Source organism: Carcharhinus amblyrhynchos, chromosome 18 (genome assembly GCF_965287045.1).
Source record: "Carcharhinus amblyrhynchos chromosome 18, sCarAmb.v2.hapA, whole genome shotgun sequence".
Taxonomy (NCBI): Eukaryota; Metazoa; Chordata; class Chondrichthyes; order Carcharhiniformes; family Carcharhinidae; genus Carcharhinus; species Carcharhinus amblyrhynchos.
This window is the reverse complement of record NC_137341.1, coordinates 25543693-25563724: the sequence shown is the minus strand read 5'-3', so window position 1 is coordinate 25563724 and position 20032 is coordinate 25543693. Positions and strand designations below refer to the sequence as shown.

Genomic DNA, 20032 nt, shown 5'->3' with positions numbered 1-20032 from the left:
TCAGTTGCAGGATATAGTTATTACGAGAGAGGAAGTGCTAGGGCTTTTAGGTAGCGTAAGGACGGATAAAGCTCCGGGGCCTGATGGTATTTATCCCAGGCTGCTTAGGGAGGCGAAAGATGAAATTGCTGGGCCTCTGGCGCACATCTTTGTCTCTTCTTTGGACACAGGTGAGGTCCCAGAAGACTGGAGGGTAGCAAATGTGGTCCCGTTGTTCAAAAAAGGTAGTAGGGATAACCCTGGGAATTATAGGCCGGTGAGTTTGACGTCGGTGGTAGGGAAGTTAATGGAAAAAATACTTAGGGGTAGGATGTATGAGCATTTGGAGCGTTGCGATCTGATTAGGGATACGCAACATGGCTTTGTTAGAGGGAGGTCTTGCCTTACGAATCTGGTGGAATTCTTTGAGGAGGTGACAAAAACGGTTGGCGATGGGAGAGCCGTTGATGTCATCTATATGGATTTCAGTAAGGCGTTTGACAAAGTCCCTCACGGTAGGCTGGTAGAAAAGGTTAAGGCGCATGGGATACGAGGCCAGGTAGCTAGGTGGATTGAGAACTGGTTGGGAAATAGGAGACAGAGGGTAGTTGTGGAGGGTACCTTGTCGGGCTGGAGGCCAGTGACCAGTGGTGTGCCGCAGGGCTCGGTACTGGGACCTCTCCTCTTTGTAGTCTACATAAATGACTTAGAAGAGGGAGTAGGTGGTGTGATCAGCAAGTTTGCTGATGACACCAAGATGGCAGGGTTGGCGGGTACAGAACTGGATTGTCAGGTGATACAACAGGATATAGATAGGTTGGTGCAGTGGGCAGATGGCATTTAATCCTGACAAATGCGAGGTGATGCATTTTGGAAGGAATAATGCAGAGAGGAGCTATGTGATAAAAGGTAGGCCGATTAGGAGTATAGACGTACAGAGAGACCTGGGAGTGCAGGTTCACAAATCCATGAAGGTTGCGTCACAAGTGGAGAACGTTGTTAGGAAGGCTTATGGGATGTTAGCCTTTATAGGAAGGGGCTTAGAGTATAAAAGCTGCCGTCTAATGCTTCAGTTATACAGAACGTTGGTTAGACCGCATTTGGAGTACTGCGTCCAGTTCTGGTCACCTTATTACCGGAAGGACGTGGAGTCTCTGGAAAGGGTGCAGAGGTTTACCAGGATGTTGCCTGGCATGGGGGGACTGGGTTACGAGGAGAGATTGAAGAGACTGGGGCTATTCTCCTTGGAAAGACGGAGATTGAGAGGGGACATGATAGAGGTATATAAGATACTGAAGGGAATAGATAGAGTTAATAGTGAGAGACTGCTCCCTAGACTGGGTACGAACACAAGAGGTCATCACTTAAGGGTGAGGGGGGGTGGGAAGGTATAATTTGGAGGTAAGAGGAAGGTTCTTTACGCAGAGAGTTGTGGGGGTCTGGAATGCGCTACCGAGTAGGGTGGTGGAGGCAGGAACGTTGGACTCGTTTAAGATGCAGTTAGATAGGCACATGAGTGAAACGAGAATGGAGGGATATGGTAGGGGCTATTAAATAGGGTTAAACCTCGGGAGACACCGGAAGGGCAGGCTGTATGATTAATATTTTTTGTCTTTATTTCACAGGTGGAGGTCCACCTCGTGTCAAGCGAGGGGCATGCACACGGCGGGTCGTGCGTGGGCTGCTCTTGGAAGTCCAGGAGTGGCCTAGTACTTCATGTCAGTGTGTGTGCTTGATCCTGGGCCGATAGACGGGCTCCACAACAGCTCAGTGACTAGCACTGCTAGCTGTGCAGATACATGGATTTGGGCCTGTGTCTGTGGGAGTTTGCGCATTCTCCCTGTGGTTGCGTGGGTTTCCTCCGGGCGCTCCGGTTTCCTCCCACACCCCAAAGATGTGCTCTTAGGCTAATTGGTTTCCACCAAATTGACACTATTTCTTCCCTGAATCTGACCGAGTAGGGTCCCATTCGTAGACATGCAGGGTAGAATAGGTGTAGGGCGATGCGGCGGCGCGGGCTCGTTGGGCCGAAGGGCCTGTTTCCCGTGCTGGGTTGTTCTTTGTTCTTCTTCTTCTACTCTATTCGTCTCATATTATATACCTCAACCATGTCCCCCCATCCCCACCCCCATTCAGTCTCTTCAGCTCCAAGGAAAGAGCTTCAGTCTATCCAATCTTTCTCCATAACCAAAATTTTCCAGCCTAAGCAATATCCTGGTAGATCACCTCTGCATCCTTTCCTGTGCTACCACATCCCTCTATAATGTAGATTCCAGAACTGCACACTATCGTAGCTGTGACCTAACCAATTCCAGAACTGCACACAATACGCTGTGGCCTAGCCAACGTTTTACAGTTCTTGCATAATCTCCCATCTCAAACTCTATGCCTTGGCAAATAAAGACAAATATACCATATGATTTCTTACCCATTTTATCCATCTGTCCTACCTTAAGGGACAGATGTATATGCACACCAAGGTCCCAATGATTCGCAGTCTTGCTTGTGTCCTGCCATTCCCTTTGCCTTGTTAGTCCTGCCTAAGTGCATCACCTCACACTAATCTGGGTTGAATTCAGATTGCCACTGATCAGCCCATCTCGTCTTCTATCCTTCTAAAGCAATCCTCCTCAATATTAACTATCCCATCAATTTTTGTATCATCCACAAACTTACTGATCAGCCCTCTGACATTCAAATCTAAATTATTTATGTTAACCACAAATAGCAATGGCCCCAAAACTGATCCCTGTGGGACTTATTGAGCAGTCTTCCAGTTAGAAAAAGACCCCTCAATCATCACACTCTGCTTCCTGCCACTCAGCCAATTCTGGATCCAATTTGGCGAATTTCCTTGGATCCCACAGACCCTTACTTTCATTATTAGTCTCCCATGTGAAACCTCTAGCTGGTCAGACACGATCTCCCCTTAACAAAACCATGCTAACTATTTTTGATTCATCCCTGTTTCACCAAATGCAGAATTACTTCCAATAGTTACCTCACTTCTGAGGTTAGACTGACTGGTCTGTAGTTTCCTGGTTTATACCTTCCTCCTTTCTTGAATAAAGGCATCTAATTACAACACTTGACTTTCATACTACACAGTACAAAATTATGCCCTCGCTTCCTACTAAGATTCTCAACACTGCATTTCAGTGTTGAGGAGTGACTGACAAAGTAAGTTTCCTTTGTTCTCACCCATCTTGTAAGTGACAGGATCAATGATACAAAGCAGAGTTTTACACCAAGGTGTAGATATGCTCAATCCTGCCTATACTAAGTCAGGGTGGTGGTGGCAGCATGGCATCCAGATGTGAGGAAAAGAAAACGTAAACCGAGATCTCAGTCTATTGTTTCCTGGCCTAAAGATGTTACTGGAGTCACAAGGTTGTGGGTTAAGGAGAGATCGTGTCTAACCAACTTGAGGTTCCATATGAGAGACTATGAAAATAAGGGCTCATGGGATCCACGGAAATTTGCCAAATCTGAGCACAAAATTAGGCTGACACTCCAGTGTAGCTCTGAGGGAATGTTGTGCTACTGGGGATTCTGGCATGATGATAAACTGAGGCCTGGTCTGTCTGTTCAGATGTAAGTGAAAGATCTGAAGGCACTGCTGGAGCAGGATCAGGGGGTTCTTCCAGCATCCTGGCCAAAACTCATTCATCTACCAATATCTTTATATGCATTAAATCACACATACATCTTTGTGGAACCTGTCAATTAGCTGCTAGGTTTAGCTGGAGGTCAACAACTGATTGCTTATGGTGTTTTCTGGAATGTTCCAACAGTGTGAAAACACCATACGAATCCAAGTTCTTCTCTCTTGATCACTATCCAGTGTTCTCTCTTTGAAAGTGTTTGTGTGTAATCACTGTTTTAAAAAGACAAACTAGCAATACACTCAAAGCTGACCAAATTAACCCAGACACCAGCACTTTCCAGAGTCAAAAGCAAACAAGATAGGGTACAGTAGCTAACTTTTCTCATCTAGCCTATAGAAGCCTCAGCTGATGTCAGCAAACTTGAACTCTGTACAGACTGAGAATCAACGTCACACTTGCTCGCATTAAACTGTAACCATCATCTACCAATTTTGCTAACCTGTACAGCTTCCCAAAACCCTTCACAGTTCTTATTTTCCCCAGTAAAAATCCTCCCTTAGTTATCACTAAAAATCTGTTCACAGCCAATTCATTTTTGAAGTGTTGTTGCTGTCACGAGGACAAATATGGCTAACAATTTACACAGAGCAAGATCTCTCAATAAGATGAATTACCAGTTAATTTTGGGAGTGGTGAACGCTTAGTTATTCAAGGAAAAAATTACCTGCTTGTTAAATAGTGCATAGCATTGTTTGTACCACCTGAACAGGTTCTCACTAACATTTAACATCTCACCTTAACTTGATCTTCTAAAACCAGGATCTCCCATCATCATTGAGAGATTCCACTCTTACTTCAATTTTCAAACATGCCTATAAAACCCTTCATTAACTCTTTCTCCTAAATTTCTATATTTACCTAGTTTACCAGATGTCTTTCCTAGGATCAGGTGACTACAAATTTGATGATGAAAGCTCCATGAGTTCATCAACATCATGAACTCTAGATTCAGAAGTCTAGAGGGGTAAGAGTCAGTACAGTTGCTATAAATGTATCATGCGGTCAAACTTAGGTAATTGAGTTTTATTTCAGGTTTGCATGGTCTGTGCATTGCTAAAAGTAATGGAGCATTCAGTAACATACCAAGATGACGACTCTTGGAACTGCAAAACAAGAATGCAGGCTCTCCCTGCCTGCATTATACTGATGCACTATAGGAAAAGTAAAAAATCTTTTTCAGATTCATATTTATGTCAATTCTAAGATCATCTTTATCCATCTGTAACATTGCTCAACTTTGCCTCGATCACTGCTCATTTGCTTCTAAAATCTTCATACATTCTTTCATTGCCTCTAGGTTTCACTATTTCAACACTGTCCTGGCTGGTCTTCCACAATCTATCCACTGTAAATTTGTGATCACCCAAAGCTCTACTGATTGTGTCTCACCTCACAGCAAACCATGTTACTGAGATAGTGGCACTGGAAATCTTAAAGCACACCAGGTAAATCTCGGGCCTGAAGAAGATTATCCCAGGATATTGTGGGAGGCTAGGGAGGAAATTGTGAATCCTGAGCAGAAATATTTCAATCTGTGACAGCCACAGGTGAGGTGCCTGAAGATTGGAGGGTGGCAAATGTTGAGCCTTTGTCCAAAGGCTGCAGGGGAAAAGCCTGGGAGCTACAGGCCGGTGAGCTTCACATCTGTAGTAGGTAAGTTCTGAAGGTCTTCTGAGAGATACAATCTATAGGCGCTTAGCGAGGCAAGGATTAGGGACAGTCAGCATGGCTTTGGGAGTGGAAAATCATGTCTCGCAAAATTCATTTGAGTTTTTGGAAGGGGTAACCAAGAAGGTAGAACATAAGAAATAGGAGCAGGAGTAGGCCATCTAGCCCTTCGAGCCTGCCCTGCCATTCAATAAGATCACGGCTGATCTGTCGTGGCTCAGTTCCACTTTCTCACCCTCTCCCCACAACCCTTAAACCCCTTGCCTACCAAAAACCTATCAACCCGCATCTTAAATATATTTAGCAAGGCAGCCTCCACCACTTCAACGGGCAGAGAATTCCAGAGATTCATCACCCTTTGAGGGAAGAAGATCCTCAACTCCGTTCTAACCCCCCCCCCCATCTTGAGGCTGTGCCCTCTAGTCCTGCTGTCCTTTCTGAGCGGGAAGAGCCTCTCCACCTCTATCCTATCCATCCCATTCATCATCTTATATGTCTCAATGAGATCTCCCCTCATTCTTCTAAACTCTAACAAGTACAAGCCTAGTTTATTCAGCCTCTCCTCATAGTTCAACCCCCTCAACTCCAGTATCAGCCTAGTAAACCTCCTCTGCACTCCCTCCAAGGCCAAAATATCCTTGCGTAAGTGCAGCAACCAAAACTGCACACAGTACTCCAGCTGCAGCCTCACCAGTGCCCTGTACAGTTGCAGCAAGACCTCCCTGCTTTTATATTCAATCCCCCTCACTATGAAGGCCAGCATCCCATTTGCCTTCCTGACCACCTGCTGCACCTGCAGGCTGGGTTTTTGCAACTCATGCACAAGGACCCCGAGGTCCCTCTGCACCGTCACATGCTGCAGTTTTTCGCCATGTAAGTAATAGTTCTTCCTACCATTATTCCTACCAAAGTGGACAACTTCACACTTGCCAACATTAAATTCCATTTGCCATTTCCTGGCCCATTCGCCCAGCCTATCTAGATCCTTCTGCAGACTCTCCACACCCTCCGCACAATTTGCCATTCCACCAATCTTGGTGTCATCAGCAAATTTCGACACCATACACTCGGTTCCCTCCTCCAGATCATCTATATAAATGGTAAATAGCTGAGGCCCCCGCGTTGACCCCTGGGGCACTCCACTAGTCACCAACCGCCAATCTGAATAGCACCCATTGACACCCACTCTGCCTCCTATTTGACAGCCAATCCCCTATCCACGCTAACACCCTACCCCAACTCCATGCCCCCGACCTTCTGTAATAACCTCTTGTGTGGCACCTTATCAAACACCTTCTGAAAATCAAGAAACACCACATCCACCGGCTCTCCGCTATCCACCGCCATAGACATCCTCATTGAACTCCAATAAATTCGTCAGACATGACTTCCCCTTAACGAAACCGTGCTGCGTCTGCTCTATCAAACAATTCTCCTCAAGATGCCTCGCTATTTTCTCTTTGATCACGGATTCTAACATTTTACCTACAACAGACATTAAACTAACCGGCCTATAACTCCCTGCCTTTTGCCTGGCACCCTCCTTAAACAACGGCGTAACATTAGCCGTTTTCCAATCTTCCGGCACTTCCCTGGAATCCAGTGATGTTTGGAAAATAATCATCAAGGCATCCACTATCACCTCCGCCATTTCTTTCAGAACCCTTGGATGCATTCCATCCGTTCCTGGGACTTGTCCACAATCAGTCCCTCCAGTCTGTCAAGCACTACCTCTCTAGTCACAATGATCTCATTCAGGCCCTCCACTCCTACCATCTTTCCATCGCTAACACCCGGCAAATTATTCACATCCTCCTCCGTGAAGACCGAAAGAAAAAAGTTATTCAAGGCCTCAGCCATTTCCCCATCCCCTACCACTAAGTCCCCCCTCTCATCCTCTAAGGGTCCAACATTCACCCTAGTCAGCCTCTTCCTTTTTATATATTTATAAAAACTCTTACTATCCTTTTTTATATTAAGCACTAGCCCAGCTTCACAGTTTATCCTACCCTTCTTTATCAACTTTTGTCATTCTTTGTTGATATTTAAACCTCTCCCAATCCTCTTCTTGCCTACTACTCTCAGCTACTCTAAATGCATCCGCTTTTAATTTACTCTCCTTTGCCTCCTTCGTTATCCACGGCTGATTATCTCTCCTCCTACGATCCTTTTTAACCATTGGAATAAATTTCTGCTGAGCACCAAGACAGACCTCCTTAAAGATCCTCCACTGTTCCTCAGCAGACCTACCTTCCAATGCACTCCCCCAATCAACATTCGCCAATTCCTCTCTCATCCTATTGTACTCCCCTCTGTTCAAACAAAGGACACAGGTCTGGGAACCTACTTTCTCCTCCTCCATCTGCATCAGAAACTCCACCATACAATGATCACTCTTCCCAAGAGGATCCTTCACCACAAGGTCCCTAATTCTCCCTGCCTCATTACATAACACCAGATCCAAGATAGCTTGCTCCCTCGTCGGCTCCAACACACTGTTCAAGGAAACTATCCCAGCAGCATTCCAAGAACTCTTCTGGTAGCTGAGGACAGTACAGTTGATGCTGTCTACATAGATTTTAGCAAGGCCTTTGACAAGGTACCACATGGTAGGTTGTTGCACCAGATTAAATCTCACAGGATCCAGGGTGAGGCAGCCAGTTGGATACAAAATGGGCTTGGTGACAGTGTGATTGTAGGGAGTTGTTTTTCAAATTGAAGGCCTGTGACCAGCGATGTACCTCAGGGAGCGGTGCCGGGTCTACTGTTATTTGTCATTTACATTAATAATTTGTATGAGAATTTAGAAGGCATGGTTAGTAAATTTGCAGATGATTGGTGGTATAATGGACAGTGAAGGTTATCTAGGATTGCAACAGGATCTTGATCAGGTAGGCCTGTAGGCTGATGAATGGCAGATGGAGTTTAATTTAGATAAATGAGAGGTGATGCATTTTGGTAGATTGAACCAGGGTGGGACTTACTCAGTTAATGGTAGGACATTGGGAACAGTTATAGAGCAAAGAGATCTACGGGTACAGGTTCATAGCTCCGTGAAAGTAGATTCACAGTTGGACAGTGTTGAGAAGAAAGCATTCAGTACGCTTGGTTTCATTGGTTAGAACACTGAATACAAGAGTTAGGACGTCTTGTTGAAGTTGTACAAGATAGTAGTAAGACCACACTTGGAATACTGTGTACAGTTCTGGTCATCCTATTATAGAAAGGATATTAAACTAGAAAAAGTGCAAAGATTTACAGGAGCAGGAGGCGCAGGGACTTTTTCCCCCTGGAGTATAGGTGGTGTAGGGGTGATCTTATAGAGATCTAGAAAACAAAGAGGGGTATAGATCAGGTAGATAGTCAATATCTTTTCCCAAAGGTAGGGGAGTTAGAACTAGAGGGTAAAGGTTTAAGGTGAGACAGGAGATACACAAAAGGGTCCAGAGTGGCAATATATTTTTCACACAGTGGGTGGTGACAGTCTGGGACATACTGCCAGAGGTAGTAGTGGAGGCAGGTACAATTTTGTCTTTTAAAAAGCATTTAGTCAGTTACATGGGTAAGATGAGTAGAGGGATATGGGCCAAACGTGGGTAATTGGGACTGTGAAAATTTCCTAGCCATCACACTCCAGCACCTGTTCGGGTACACTGAGTATTTAGCATGGCCAATGCATCTTACCAGCACGTCTTTTGGACTGTGGAAGGAAACTGGAGCACCCAGAGGAAACTGGAGCAAACATGGGGAGAATGTGCAAACTCTACACAGACAGTCATCCAAGCTGGGAATCAAACCCAGGTCCCTGGCACTGTGAACGAATGTGCTACCATGGAGGGGGCAGAGCAGGGGGAGGACAGTTTAATAATTGGAGAGATTGTTCAATGTATCTTGGCAGCTGCTTAGGGAGTGTTATTGACAAATAAGATTGATAACAATAAGTATCTGATTGAATCAACTATATATGGGCACTAGCTAGGAACACATTCTCTACTATACTTAGTCCATTGAGCACATTATGGTTTAGACTATTTAATTCTAGAGTCAACAGAAATTGGAACTATGATAAACTTAATTTAAGATAGCAGACATCAGATTGAAGCTAGTTAAAAGCAAACTGAACATCAGTTTATGAGATCAAATGGAACATTAAAAAGGTGTCAATAAACAGGAATGCATACTGTCAGTTTTGTGCTCTGACTGTTGTCCAAGTGAAATACAAATACCCTGCATCTGACCAGGATCCAGAGTTTCATTATAAACTGGGGATGGTGATTATAAACATGTGTTCCAAGAAAAGTATGCTTGGTGGGTCAAGTGCAGACAGCTGAGATAGCGTACACTTAATAACACTGAGATGCAGAACCCTGCCTTTTTTAATTGCCTTATCTTTAAATAGTTTGTTTCCAATGGAGTTTACTGTTGTCTAAGAATGACCATAATTGTGTTTAGCATTGTTGAATTTAAAAATGGCTGTGTGAGGAATTCTGTTCTCCTTTCATAATAGCCCCAGGATAAAAATAGCCTGGGTGCTGATCACTGTTTTGCAGTAATCTCTAACCTATATTCTTTATACTGAGAAACCTGTGCCAGTTGGTTCAAAAGGCATAGTGTTCCTATAGCTGGCTGCAAACCGAAAGCAAACCTGCTGGTTTCTTTGGGAAAGCCAACAGGAAGAGCTGATAGAAAATTACATTAAAAAATACCCTCAGCAATACTACCTCTCTTCTTGGCAGTCATTTTATCTGTAGTTTATGTTCAGCTCACCGTGTGCCTCACCCATTCTCAAAACCAAAAAGGGAAGAGATAAAGGCCATATCCAGACAGTGATCCTGAATCACAACAAGGAGAAAGGAACGTGCCCAATGTCATAATGATAAGCTTGCATTACACCACAGCAAACTCCGCTGCTTCCCCAAACATGCATACTGTGAGTGCTTGTAAGGCATCCATCTCGTTTCCACTAACAACTTGCATTTATAAAGCACCTTTAACATAGTAAAGCATTCCAAGGTGCTTCACAGGAGCAATAAACAAATATTTTGCATTAGTTATTCAGACAAATTTCTAAAAGTGTGGTCAAGATTTTAGAACAGGGACTCCAGAGTTTAAGGCCTAGGTAGGTGAAGAAGCAGCTGAAGACACAGCTATTGAATGGTGGGGCAATTCATATCGGAATATGCATCAGGTCAATATTGAAAGAGCACGGAGAACTAGGAGGGTTGTAGATTACAGATATAAAGGAGTTACAGATGAGAAGGAGCAAGGCCAGAAGGGGATTTAAAAACAAGGGCGAGAATTTTAAAACTTGAAACACTAGTAGAGTGGAAATCAAAAGGAAGTCAATGAGTTGTGGAAGCTGCAGCCTGGAAAACAGTTTCAGTGGTGTTCCACAGGTTATGTTGTTGGGACCCTCGCTGTTGTTGAATATATACATGCTTTAGAATTAAACATGGGTGGCATGATTGGGAAATTTGCAAATGTCAAAATTGATTGTGCAATTGATAGCAAAGATGATAGCTGTCAACTCCAGAATGAAATCACTGGTTTAGTTGAGTAGGCAGAGAAATGATAAATGGAATGCAATCCAGAAAGTGAGAGGTAATGCATTTGGGGACAGCAAACAAAGCAAGGGAATACCCCAATAAATATGGTGGGTGGGGGTGTGCGTGTGTGTTATTGGGCAAGGTATTGAATACAAAAAAGCAAGGATGTATTGGTCAAACTGTATAAATCTGATTGGGCCACAGTTGCAGTTTTGGGTAGAGTTCTGTCACCACATTACAAGGAGGTCATAACTGATCTGGAGAGAATGCAGAGGAGATTTACAAGAAATATGTTGCCAGGACTTGAAAATTGCAGCTATGAGGAGAGACTGGATAGGCTAGCATTGTTTTCCTTACAACAGAGGGGGCAAAGGGGTGATCTAATTGAGGGGGTCTAGATGGGATAGACAGGAAAGATTTCCTCTAGCTGTGGGGTCAATTACGAGGGAGCATAGATCTATGGTGAGTGGTAGAAGGATAAAAGGGGACATGAGGAAAGATAATCTATAGCCTTGCAGGCTACAGATTAGGTGCTGGAAAATGAGATCAAAATGAGCGACTAGTTTCCTTTCTCTTTTCTGACAGTGCAGATACAATGGGCTGAAAGGTATCTTTTTGCACTGCAACTTTTCTATGGTTCTGTCCGCATGCTGGCATTGCTCACCCCTGCTCATGAAATTTTCACAAAAACTTAGTCACACTCAAACAAATGTACTGTTCACTGAAGTTTGATTAACTTGCAGCCATAACTGAGTGGGTATGGACAGAGGTGGAAGTGAGATACCAGTGACAGCATTTCATCCAACAACACTCCCCTGCTGAGATAATCTGGCTCACAGTTCAGATACTGTGCCATGTTATGTTAGTGTCTGAGCAGTAAATGTTAGGCTATTTATCCACGTAGACCATCACAACCAACCGTGACTATAATCTCTCTCTGCATGCACTTCCCAGCAGTAGTTACTCAATACTGATCAAAGTGGGTGCTGTAAGCTACTTCTGCCAACCACCCCTCCCACTTCAGTGTCCCAGATACTCCAGTGCCTTAATTTAGCTTATGGAACAGATTGTGATGCTACAGGGGCATATGAACCAAATAATGCTCGTCTTTCAGCATGCTTGTACTATTTAACCATTGCCAAGTACTCCATTTGGCTCCTAGTTGATTGTATTAATAATGTTGATTTGCTTGTAATGCAATGGTGTTGGAAAAACCTGTGCTAATTTGCTTACCTGTAAGTTGATCCTTAACAAATGCAGCAGCTTCCGAAACCCAAATTGTGACCAAACATGGCCTTTTGGGAGGAAATTCCTGCCAGTGACACAGTTTGCTCTCCTTCCTGTTTATCCTTTTCTTTTATCCTATAACTGGTAATACTGAAGTCAGGCTTGACTTAATTTAGGATAGAAGCATAGGGACCTGCTGTTTATTTATCAATGCCCCCAAGTAGCACGTCAGTAAGCTGCTGAAATGTTCTAAACATTCATTTGCGGGTCTTTGATCAGTGGAGTGTATGAACAGACTTCTAAGGGCAAGTTTGTTTATCACTCGTGGTTTGGTAGCTATGTGTTTATGTTCTGTGTTCCTGCAGCTGTCACAAACAGTGACACTAGTGATTTTCTTTATTTTGAAACAAAATTTAGACCTGACAAACTTAATGAGCATGATCAATGTTTGGTTGATCAGAATAAGGATTTATTTATATAACTAGAACTAAACAATTTGTTGTTCAGTAGCACAGAACTTGAGTATTGATGTTTAAAATTATTATTCCCTTTTTACAGTTTGGTAATTTCTTGTGAGCTATCCAGATAAGAACAAGATAAAAAGCTTAGATAGCATGTCTTTTTTTTCAGCTATAAACATAATCTATGTGGAAATTTGAAACAAAAAACAGAAGCTGGGAAACACAAAGCCATTAAGCTCCCAGAAAAATAAGGAATGGTGTCTTAGGTTGATACTATTGATGAGAATTTCAGTCCGTCCCTTTTCTTCATAGAATTATACTTCCAGGATTGTATTTTTCTTTGAGAGTTTGAACATTTGATTTTTTTTAAATCCCATTGGGGAACCATCCAGCCTTTAGTCAGTCTGTGCTATTATGGCAGCTGTATAGTACTACTGGGCAAGAGGAGATAATCCACAAGATTCCTGCACCTGACCACACACAAGTCAGTAACTATCTTGGAAATTCATGCACACAACTTGGAGACCCATCATATGGAAAAATGGTTTCCTATCACCAAAGCTCACTCATCAATCATGGCTCCTGCAGATGCTTGTGCCGACATCCACCCACAGAATCTTACCCCAACAAGAGAGTGCGCTTTCGGTAGAGGGAAGAAAGCTGGTAACTGGAATAAGAATCTCTGAAAAGGATTGTAAACTAGATTGCTGGAGCTAGGGTGGCAACATTTCCTTCAACTGGTAAACAGTCGCATGACTGTTGTCATGTCCGTGGTAACTAGTATACTTTGCTGGAATTATGTTTTCAATCAAAAATCCGTCACCTTTAGTGAATCTTGTAGAGCTACAACTAGGAGCAGTGATGCCTCATCAGATCCCTTCAATCATCCAGTCCCCATAGCTCGTACTCAAATCAAGCATTCCTGACCTAAAGGGAGAAGTAGCGGAGTGGTTATGACACTGCGCAGCAACCCAGAGGTTACAGGTTTAAATCCTACCATGGCAACTGTGAAATTTAATATAACAAATCTCCAATATGGGTAGACAGCTGAAAATTACCAAACTGTGGTGAATCATCAGATTATTACAGTTTAAGAGGTGGCCATTCAGTCCATCCTTCTTGTGCCAGCTCTCTGAAAGAGTCAATTATTCTCACTTCCCTATAGAAATCCAACTAGTTCACCAACATCCTTCACGAAAGGAACCTACCATATATACCTGGCCTGACCTACAAAAGGCAACCAATGTGTTTGATTCTCAATGCCAGCTGTTTGGGCATATTACATATGTCCTCACCACAATCATCAATATTTCCCTCCTCCTACAACTTAAAACTGGTCATTAATCACATTAAGTTTGTTTTAGAAGCAGTTAACAATCAGATTGAGAAATTGTGAATTTAAACATTGCAATAGACCATTCAATATTCTAGTATTAAATGTGAGCCACAGCTCTTCTTGTGAACTCAATCTTTCTGGTACAATTGCAGGGGAGGATAAACAAAGTGAAACTGTAATATTCTGCAGCAAAGTTTAGAAACTAGAGCTTTTTAAGAGAAACAAAATTTGCATGTTTTTGCACTCAATGGGGAAGTTAGTTTTTCTCTTTCCCCAGTTGGTTGCTGATGTCAACCATGTCACAGTGTACTCATGCCCATATTCAAGTATACCAGTGGCAATTCCCTGCTATTCCCATGCAACGAAACATTGATTGTTTTGACAATTTTAAAATGCCTTTTTACTGCTTTGGGTCGTTCTCTTTCCTATCAAGAGATAATTACACCAGTACTACAACACAGCCATTTAACACCTGGGAAGAAAAAACAGCAAGTCACATGATCAGCTCCAGCCAACTTTCTTCTCTCAATGTCAAAAAACTCTAGTCACATTATTAGGAACTTCACTTAGAAAAAGGTGGCAGTGGTTGGGACTGCTGCCTCACAGCTCCAGGAACCCAGACTCAATTCCAGTCCTAGGCAAGTTTGCACATTCTCCAAGTTTTTGCGTGGGTTTCCTCCGGGTGCTCTGGTGTCCTCCCACATTCCAAAGATTTGCAAGTTAGGTGGATTGGACATGCTAAATTGGCCCTTGGTATCCCAAGAAGTGTAGATTACCTGGATTAGCCATGGTAAATGTGTGGGTCACAGGACAGGTGGAGGAGATGGTGTGGGTAAGATGTTCTTTCATAACATCAGTGCAGATTAGACATTGGACCAAATGGCCTCCTTAGCACTGTGGGATTCTCTGATGTTGGAGAGGAAAGATTGCAATATGATAAAACATTCAGCTCTACTGTCTGTACACTGTTAATTTCACACCAATCTTCACAGGGATTTACAAAAGCAAAATCCTAATGGATTTTCCAATGAAGTTTAAGAGATTAACCTTTGGACTTTCACTGAAGAAAAGGACTCATTTTGATCAATGATCTGCACATAGTTTCATTTCTACCAATAGCCAGGGCACAGATAAAATTTATACACAACGGCACCTGTCATGACTCCTAATGTGTAAACAACTGAATAGTATTGATGTCACCGAAGTCATTGTAGAAAATTAACTCCTAAGCACTAGCATGCCACCATTTAGCTTATCAGAAATTCAAAAGTTACCAGATATCTGTTCCAGGACTGAGCTTCTTACAAGTGTGAAATGATCAGCACTGGCATTGTCTTGCACCTCATCAAATAGCCACTCTTCATTCTCAAGACCAATGATTTTCAGCAGGTTATATGGGCATGGGAGCAATACATTCCATCTAAATTCACAATTCCACAGAAATGACTGATGAGTGATTTGGAGTAGGAGTACAGTTTGATTTTGTCCCATTAGCCCAGAAGTATTCAGAACAATCACAGTACCCAATCATCACTCCAGCAAGTTAAGTTCAGGCCATAAGTTGAACTGGGTACCTTTGCTGGTCTGTATGACTGTGCTACATCATGTAGCAGACGGACTACCTTGAACTTGACTATTGTCTACTATTTCTTTAAGAAATCACTAATTTGTCTCCAGGAAACAGTCTTAAATTGACAATCCTTTCTGCAAGTGTACAAAAACATCAGTTTCACATCCTGCAATAACAATGTCTCAAATGGCTACTCATCTCAACCAAACTTTATTTGATCTCCAGTTTCAGAAGAAGCTGACCAATAGAATCAAGTAGAGTTTAATATGTCAGTTCCTAGCAAAAAGAAAAATATCGCAAATAAGGCTTTGAATGAAAAAAGGCTGCGCTTTACCAACTTGTAAAGAACATTTCAGCTTCATGATTAGAAAATGAAAGATTCAAGTCAGCATGCGATTTTATGTCTAAGGTAAAAATTGCAGGATAAGACTGGTATTGAATACAAAATCTCAGTTTTCAAGAAATCTCAATCTAAGAAAATCACTGAAGGTCCAGAGAAATAGCACCAAGTCCATGGTACGTCTCCTCAGTCAGACTTATTCAGTGAAAAACTTTTGGTTATTAGTGCAAGGCACCACCATCTTCATCACTAATACCTGTACTTTAAAGCAGAACTTCTGATACACATCCAGGACACTGATGAAAGACCTGTAATACACTTTCAACCGTGCATTTGAAATTTGGTAAAGAACAGAACAAAATCTGCATAAAGCTACCTGCTATGACAGAGCATTGCAATCAAATCAGCAAGCAAATCCCATTGGTTTAGCTGAATCAAGTAAATATTACTTCTTAAATAGAGTAACAAATACAATTAAAATAAACTAAACGGTAACATTTTACTCAATGTAAGTCCTTCAGTAAGAACCCAATCCTGTACTGTCCAGCAACATTTAAAGAACAAAGAAAATTACAGCACAGGAACAAGCCCTTTGGCCCTCCAAATCTACACCGACCATGCTGCCCAACTGAACTAAAACCCCCTACCCTTCTGGGGGCCATATCCCTCTATTCCCATTGTTCCAAGCCAGTTGGATACTGCAAGGTTTTCTATGAAGCTTGAACGGCCTGTAAGGTTTTACAATGAATTTGGCTAGAATGAGCGCAGAGGCTTCACTTCAGGTGTGATTCAACTGACCCAAGAGACGCTTTTATCAAAAACAAAGTTTAATTGAAAATATTGTTGACATGAAAAGTAAGACAATTAGCAAGATTTTTTAACAATTACAAACAAGGAACACAACAACCATGATATTGTACAACTCGTAAGGAAAATTGTGATGTGTTCCTCCCCTCCCCCCCTCCTCCCCCCCCACCCCTCCTCCTCCCACCCACCCCTCCTCCTCCCCTCCTCCCCCCACCCACCCCTCCTCCTCCCCCCCACCCCTCCTCCTCCCCTCCTCCCCCCACCCACCCCTCCTCCTCCCCCCCACCCCTCCTCCTCCCCTCCTCCCCCCACCCACCCCTCCTCCTCCCCTCCTCCTCCCACCCACCCCTCCTCCTCCCCTCCTCCTCCCCTCCTCCCCCCACCCACCCCTCCTCCTACCCACCCCTCCTCCCCCCACCCACCCCTCCTCCTACCCACCCCTCCTCCCCCCACCCACCCCTCCTCCTCCCCTCCTCCCCCCACCCACCCCTCCTCCTACCCACCCCTCCTCCTACCCACCCCTCCTCCTCCCACCCACCCCTCCTCCTCCCACCCACCCCTCCTCCTCCCCTCCTCCCCCCACCCACCCCTCCTCCTCCTCCCCTCCCCCCACCCCTCCTCCTCCCCTCCCCCCACCCCTCCTCCCCCTCCTCCTCCTCCCACCCACCCCCTCCTCCTCCCACCCACCCCCTCCTCCTCCCCCCCCTCCCCCCACCCACACCCACCCCTCCCCCCACCCACACCCACCCCTCCCCTCCCCCCCCACACCCCCTCCCCTCCTCCACCCCCACCCACCCCAACCCACCGTCCACCCCCTCCCCCCCCACACCCCCTCCCCTCCTCCACCCCCACCCACCCCAACCCACCGTCCACCCCCACCCTCCCCAACCCACCGTCCACCCCCACCCTCCCCAACCCACCGTCCACCCCCACCGTCCACCCCCACCCTCCCCAACCCAACCCACCCCCCTCCCCCACCCACCGTCCACCCCCACCCTCCCCAGCCCAACCCACCCCCCTCCCCCTCCCGTCCACCCCCACCCTCCCCAGCCCAACCCACCCCCCTCCCCCTCCCGTCCACCCCCACCCTCCCCAGCCCAACCCACCCCCCTCCCCCTCCCGTCCACCCCCACCCTCCCCAGCCCAACCCACCCCCCTCCCCCTCCCGTCCACCCCCACCCTCCCCAGCCCAACCCACCCCCCTCCCCCTCCCAACCCACCCCCCTCCCCCTCCCGTCCACCCCCACCCTCCCCAGCCCAACCCACCCCCCTCCCCCTCCCGTCCACCCCCACCCTCCCCAGCCCAACCCACCCCCCTCCCCCTCCCGTCCACCCCCACCCTCCCCAGCCCAACCCACCCCCCTCCCCCTCCCGTCCACCCCCACCCTCCCCAGCCCAACCCACCCCCCTCCCCTCCCCAGCCCAACCCACCCTCCCCAGCCCAACCCACCCTCCCCAGCCCAACCCACCCCCCTCCCCACCCCCGCACGCCCAACCCACCCCCCCTCCCCACCCCCGCACGCCCAACCCACCCCCCCCCCCGCACGCCCAACCCACCCCCCCCCGCACGCCCAACCCACCCCCCCCCGCACACACTTCCACCCCCCCCCCACACACTTCCACCCCGCCCCCCCCCCGCACACACTTCCACCCCGCCCCCCCCCGCACACACTTCCACCCCGCCCCCCCCCGCACACACTTCCACCCCGCCCCCCCCCGCACACACTTCCACCCCGCCCCCCCCCGCACACACTTCCACCCCGCCCCCCCCGCACACACTTCCACCCCGCCCCCCCCGCACACACTTCCACCCCGCCCCCCCCGCACACACTTCCACCCCGCCCCCCCACCGCACACACTTCCACCCCGCCCCCCCCCGCACACACTTCCACCCCGCCCCCCCCCGCACACACTTCCACCCCGCCCCCCCCGCACACACTTCCACCCCGCCCCCCCCGCACACACTTCCACCCCGCCCCCCCCCGCACACACTTCCACCCCGCCCCCCCCGCACACACTTCCACCCCGCCCCCCCCGCACACACTTCCACCCCGCCCCCCCCCGCACACACTTCCACCCCGCCCCCCCCGCACACACTTCCACCCCGCCCCCCCGCACACACTTCCACCCCGCCCCCCCCCGCACACACTTCCACCCCGCCCCCCCCCGCACACACTTCCACCCCGCCCCCCCCCGCACACACTTCCACCCCGCCCCCCCCCGCACACACTTCCACCCCGCGCCCCCCCCCGCACACACTTCCACCCCGCGCCCCCCCCGCACACACTTCCACCCCGCGCCCCCCCCCGCACACACTTCCACCCCGCGCCCCCCCCGCACACACTTCCACCCCGCGCCCCCCCCCGCACACACTTCCACCCCGCGCCCCCCCCCGCACACACTTCCACCCCGCCCTCTACCACCCTCCCTCCTTCCTCCACCCCCCTCCCCCGACCCTCCCCCCGCCCTGACCTGACCCTCCCCCCGCCCTGACCCGACCCTCCCCCCGCCCTGACCCGACCCTCCCCCCGCCCTGACCCGACCCGACCCTGCCGCACCACATACACACCCCATAAACATCCTTCTCTTATTTACAAACACGCACACACAGACAGAAGGAAATGGAGAAAGAATCTGACTATGGACCAACTTGCGGAGGTCAGACCGAGATACTGCACGCCCGTCCCAGACCGGCACAAGGTCGTTGTCCAACCCGCCTGACTGCCCCTTATTCTAACCAAGCTAGGGCCAGGAGGGACATTGATGGGCAAAGGGATGTCGCACATCTCGAATGCCTAAAGATGGGCCTGTCGCCTCACACAGATTTCCTCTGTAAAGTGTGTAAAGCTCTTAGCACATCGACACGCTGGGACTAGTGGGTTCAGCACGCCGTGACTTACCATTTGGCTGGTGGTTCTCGCCATGGACTCAGTCCCCGGCCGGCCTGCCTGCTGGTCCGGATGCCGGACCCCGATAATGCTCACTGCCCCCGCTCAGCGGCTGCGCCCTCCGCCATTTTCCCTCTCCCGACTCCTTACGTCATAGCACAACAATGCGTCTCGGGCCGGCCGGAAGCCCCGCCGTCTCGGGCCGGCCGGAAGCCCCGCCTTCCAGCCGCTTTATGACTGGTTGGTGCGCCAGCGCCCGGCTTCCCGCCACACTGTGCTGCATCGCCATTGGTTCAACGCAGTGCCAATCAAAGAACAAACCCGCCTATGGCGTTCCTCAGCGAGCTGCCCTTCAGAGCTGCGCATGTGTACGACAGGACACCTGGGCAAGTTGTAAAGGTTGGTTTAATGTGCCAACTTTACCTGTATGGCACGCAAGGAAGACTTGGCGTTTGTGTAACGCCTTTCACACGATTGTCTACCGGATATCACAAAGTCCTTTGCAATTCCTGAAGTACTTTTTCAGAAATAAACGCAGGAAA

The 20032-nt window shown here is 47.3% G+C and overlaps 1 protein-coding gene across 1 annotated transcript in view; it reads right to left on the bottom strand.

The window, feature by feature from the left end:
* LOC145354667 (3-phosphoinositide-dependent protein kinase 1-like) overlaps positions 1 to 19623 on the bottom strand; it is a 95383-nt gene extending 75760 nt beyond the window's left edge. Inside the window, exon 1 of the mRNA XM_080206100.1 lies at positions 19503 to 19623. Coding sequence (XP_080062226.1) covers positions 19503 to 19526 — 24 coding nt within the window. The 5' untranslated portion in view covers positions 19527 to 19623. The remainder of the gene's footprint in view (positions 1 to 19502) is intronic.
* Positions 19624 to 20032: the final 409 nt, after the last annotated feature.